Source organism: Malaclemys terrapin, chromosome 1 (genome assembly GCF_027887155.1).
Source record: "Malaclemys terrapin pileata isolate rMalTer1 chromosome 1, rMalTer1.hap1, whole genome shotgun sequence".
Taxonomy (NCBI): domain Eukaryota; kingdom Metazoa; phylum Chordata; order Testudines; family Emydidae; genus Malaclemys; species Malaclemys terrapin.
Genome location: NC_071505.1, coordinates 112,877,981 through 112,882,703, shown reverse-complemented (window position 1 = coordinate 112,882,703; position 4,723 = coordinate 112,877,981). Strand labels below are relative to the sequence as shown.

Genomic DNA, 4,723 nt, shown 5'->3' with positions numbered 1-4,723 from the left:
ATTAGAGCGTATCTGTCAATCGCTGCTGAATTCTGCCTTCAAATCTCACGCATTTTAGGGTACCCAGAGTAAGGGTGGCATGTTGGAGTGGGAGTGGATGTGTGCTCTGGGGTCTTCTGGCCCATGGGAACTCCAGAGCTCTCAAGATTTTAATAAAGCAGCTGGCCCAACAGAGTTAATGTCCAGTTTGAGAGACACCCCCTTCAGCCGATATCCTTAAAATCCTGTGACGTGTTGGGGGGATGGTGTCAGCAGCTCATGGGAACAGAAGGATTGAATTGGGGAAAATCTGACTGGGAGAGGCTTGAGGATGGAAGATGGGAAGTGGAGAAGGAAGGTGCAAGAACAGGGGGAGGGTGTCAAACCAAAACCCCAGATTCTAACATCTGTGAATATTGAGGTTGTTTGAAATCCAAACATAGATCTGAATTTTGCAAATGGCATTTATCTTTATGATGGCCTGTAATGGGGCGCCTGCCCCACACTGGGCTCTCAGGGGTTAATAGAGCCCTAGGGAGGCTGCACAGGAGGCAGCCAATCACAGAAGGGCTTATAGGAGCAGCCAATCAGGGCTGGGCAGGCCCATATAAGAAAAGCTGCAGTACAGAGCAGCTTCAGTCACTCCCTGGACCTGGAGGAGAACTGGCTGCCTTGCAAGCTGAAGGCAGCAAGCACCCTGAACAGAGCAGTGCTGCAGGCAGAGACCTGAGGAGCTAAAGGCAACTCCTGGCAGGCTGCCGAGATCTGCAGGCTGAGGCCCTGAGGCAAGGGCAAAGAGGGTGCTGGGGCCGTGGGGAAGTGGCCCAGGGAGATCTACAGAGGATTAGAGGAGGCAACGCAAGCAGCAGCCATATACAAGGTCCCTGGGTTGGGACCCAGAGTAGTGGACGGGCCTGGGTTCCTCCCCCCACTTGCCACTGCGGAAGTGGCTAGACTAAGGGACTGCAATGTTCCCCTGGAAGGGGGGAACACATAGCGGCACAGCCAGAGGCCTGAGTCACTGAAGAGGATGCCGTGGTCCTGGGAGTGACGTGCGCCTAGAGCAGAAGTGACAGCGGCAAGGCACTACCAGAAGAGGGCGTACTGGCAAGAAGAACTAATTCCCATGACAGCCAGCAGGAGGCGCCAGAGTTGTGAGTTGCATGCTGTCACATGGCCAAAACCAAACCCCCGCATCCAAACACTCCTGAATTTTGGGGTGCTCAAAATCCAGACCCAATTTTCCATGGCTTCATCCCCTTTTTAGTCAAAAGGTTTGGATAAATTTCAGTGAAGCATCTACATTTTCATGGGCTTAACTGAACCAAATCAAACCTTCAACCCATTTGAGGTTAGCTCTTTGCTATTAGGAAATGCTGACAGTTGTCAGGTCAGATATTGTTAATTTAAATGATTCCATAAGCAGAAGAAGAGTGTTGTCTGCAGTAAAATCTTTGTCCTTTGCTTCCCAGTCATGCTGCAGTAACTGGAAACATAAGACACATTTCTTGAGGTTTCCTTGCATTTTCAGGACCAAACAACATGTTGTTACGAATGCTAATTACATAGTTAAAGTGGCACTTTAAGTTCTTATTAAATCTCACACATATACCTCCACACAAAGCCACATAAACAACAACACATGAACACTTTGGAAACATATCCACAATAAAATACAAACACACACACACGCATACCCTAAAGCATGCAGTAAATGACACCGCACAGCAAGACACTCTAGGCTAAACTCAGCTCAGGGGCTGCACCAGCTTCAATCCAGGCAGAGGCTGCTAGGTACAGTCATGGAGAGGATTCAATGACACAAAGTAGTAACAACTCTCTTCTGCTCAGTCCCAACAGGCCAAAAGGTGTAATTTGGGCTCTTCCATAGGCAAACCATTTTATGGGGAACACCAAGTTAGAAAACAATATGATCTGGGTTCCACCAATTATAAAGACTGCACATCTATCAAACGCTGTTCTGTACAGATCTGAATTTATATCCTCTATCTCAGGGGTGTCAAACTCAATTGCACAGGGGGCCAAAACTCAAAACTCGCGGGCCGAACAGTATAACCATTTATTTAACAGACTAAATATTTATGTTTTTTAACCATTAATATGAACCAAAATACAGGATATCATTCCAAAATAAATACATTTCAACTTAAAATATTTTGCTCTTCATAAAAAAATATCCTGTCAATACAATACATTCAAAATCTGTACATGCTGGAATATTAAAAAATCTGAAAATATAAATAAAAAATTGAATTTAAAGCAAAAGTATAATCATAACAAATCATAACATTCCATTTTCTTGTCCTATTTAGTCAGAGCCTGATACTTGGAGTCTTTTCTTTGCAACAAGTTCGTTTATGTTTGGGGTTAGGTTCTGTGTTGTGAAGATTCTCAGGATCGATTGCAGGTGTTCATCAGTGAGGCGACTCCTGTGTGACGTTTTGTTAATTTTCATCACAGAGAACAGCTGCTCGCACAGATATGTGCTGCCAAACATGGACAGGATTCGAGCCGCATGTTGGCGGAGCTGCGGCATCACTTCAGGAATGAAGCGAGTGAACTGTGCTGGCCCCGCAGTGTCGTACTTTGCCTTCAGTGTCCCGTTACATTGCAGTTCTATCAGCTCCATCTGCATTTCTACAGGTGCGGTTTCCACATCGACTGCAAATGGGTTGCGAAGCAGCTCGAAATTACTTTTCTGTGCCTCAAAGTCACTGAAGCGCCGTGCGAACTCAGTGCGCAGCGCGCTGAGTTTTTCAGCAAAGGTGGCATTTGGGAAAACTGTGGCACTTTCTTGGTTCCGTATTACTTGGCAACAGGGAAAGTGAGACAAGTTGCATTGGTGCATTTGTGTCTCCCATAAGCGCAGCTTCACTTGAAATGCCTTCACTGCATCATGCATATCGGTTATTATGTGCTCCCGTCCCTGGAGTTGAAGGTTTAAAGCGCTAAGATGCGACGTTATGTCAGCCAGGAACGCCAACTCACATTTCCACTTTTCATCCCGCAGAACTGTGCAGTCTTTCCCCTTACTGTCCATGAACTGGCAGATTTCCTCTCGCAGCTCAAAGTGTCTTTTGAGAACTTTTCCCCGACTTAGCCACCGGACCTCCGTATGATATGGCATGTCGCCAAACTCGCTATCTATTTCCCGCAGAAAAGACTGGAATTGGCGGTGATTTAAACCGTGGGCTCTGATAAAGTTGACGGTTTGTGTTACAGTGTTCATCACATGATCCATTTTTAGGACTTTAGCACTCAGCGATTCCTGGTGTATGATGCAGTGATACACTGTCAACTCACCGGCACAGTTCTCCTCCCGCATCTTTGAGCGCATCCTTCCCACCAGTCCATTTTTTTCACCACACATAGCAGGTGCGCCATCTGTTGTAAGTCCAACGAGTTTTTCCCACGGCAGTTTCATGTCGGTTACACTTTGAAATACATTTCCAAAGATGTCTTCTCCTTTCGTTGTCCCGTGCATCGATTTAATGTCCAGTATTTCCTCTGTTACACACAAATTGGAATCCACACCACGGATAAATATCGCCAGCTGTGCAGTGTCAGTCGCGTCAGTAGTTTCATCCACGGCAAGGGAGTATGCAACAAAATCTTTTGCTCTTTCAATCAACTGTGTTTTCAAATCAGTCGCCATCTCACAAACCCGATTAGCAACAGTGTTTCTGCTGAGGCTTACATTTGCAAACGCTCGCGTTTTATCTGGACAAAGGACGTCGCACACTTTCATCATACAATTCTTTACGAATTCCCCCTCGGTAAACGGCCGTCCTGATTTGGCGATCTCTTCGGCCACAATGAAACTTGCTTTCACAGCAGCTTCACTTTGTGATTTTGCTTTGGTGAAAAACGTCTGCTGGGATGTCAAATTCTTCTTCAACTCCTCTACCTTTTGTAGCTTCTGTCCTGCGCTCAGGTTTTTGAATTTGTTCTCATGTTTCGTCTCGTAGTGCCGTCTTAGGTTATACTCCTTCATTACAGCGATATTACTCCCGCAAAGGAGACACACTGGTTTACCTGCAATTTCAGTAAACATATACTCATTCTCCCACCGGCTTTGAAAGTCTCGGTTTTCAGAATCAATTTTTCTCTTGGCCATTGTTGGGGTCTAGCTTTGATTTGAGATTAGCGTTGTATACATCAACAGACCGCGAACTTGAACCGCGGCTTGCCGTTGGCGGCAATTGCACTGCATCATGGGATTTGTAGTGTGTGTTATTGGGGCGTCATATCACAGGGCCATTAAAAACAGATATATAAAACGATTTCGCGGGCCGGATATAATTGTATGGCGGGCCGGATGTGGCCCGCGGGCCTTGAGTTTGACACATGTGCTCTATCTCATTGCTGTGAGCACATATGGTTCTTGCATTGTACATAAAACATTTATATAGACACAAATATCTATGGACATGACTAAGCAGTTTCTTGGTTTCTACTCAGTACCAAAAACTAGTCCTGCCAATGTATTAATATTTAAATTTCTCTGACTTAATATAAACTTTGTTCCAAGCACTACATAGGTCTCCTTAAAGTTTATGTAGCGAGTAGTCAACACAGTGCCAGCTGGCAAGTTAAACAATCTATTAAAATAGACTCCTGCTGAATTTAAAAGATAGTTTTTCCTCTTTTCCACCTTTATTCCTCTGCATACAGATGTATTATTTTGGGAATATTTTCCAGTCCCATTTAATGAAAGGCAAAA

General features: G+C 45.1%; 1 protein-coding gene across 1 annotated transcript; it reads right to left on the bottom strand.

The window, feature by feature from the left end:
- Positions 1-2,045: 2,045 nt before the first annotated feature.
- LOC128841193 (general transcription factor II-I repeat domain-containing protein 2A-like) lies at positions 2,046-4,345 on the bottom strand. The gene has a single exon (XM_054036005.1). The coding sequence runs from the start codon at positions 4,115-4,117 to the stop codon at positions 2,309-2,311; it is 1,809 nt and encodes a 602-aa protein (XP_053891980.1). The 5' UTR covers positions 4,118-4,345; the 3' UTR covers positions 2,046-2,308.
- Between the last annotated feature and the right edge of the window lie 378 nt (positions 4,346-4,723).

What these genes read in the sequence shown, in the direction of transcription:
- LOC128841193 (XM_054036005.1), bottom strand. Translation starts at nt 4,117, where the DNA reads ATGGCCAAGAGAAAAATTGATTCTGAAAACCGAGACTTTCAAAGCCGG.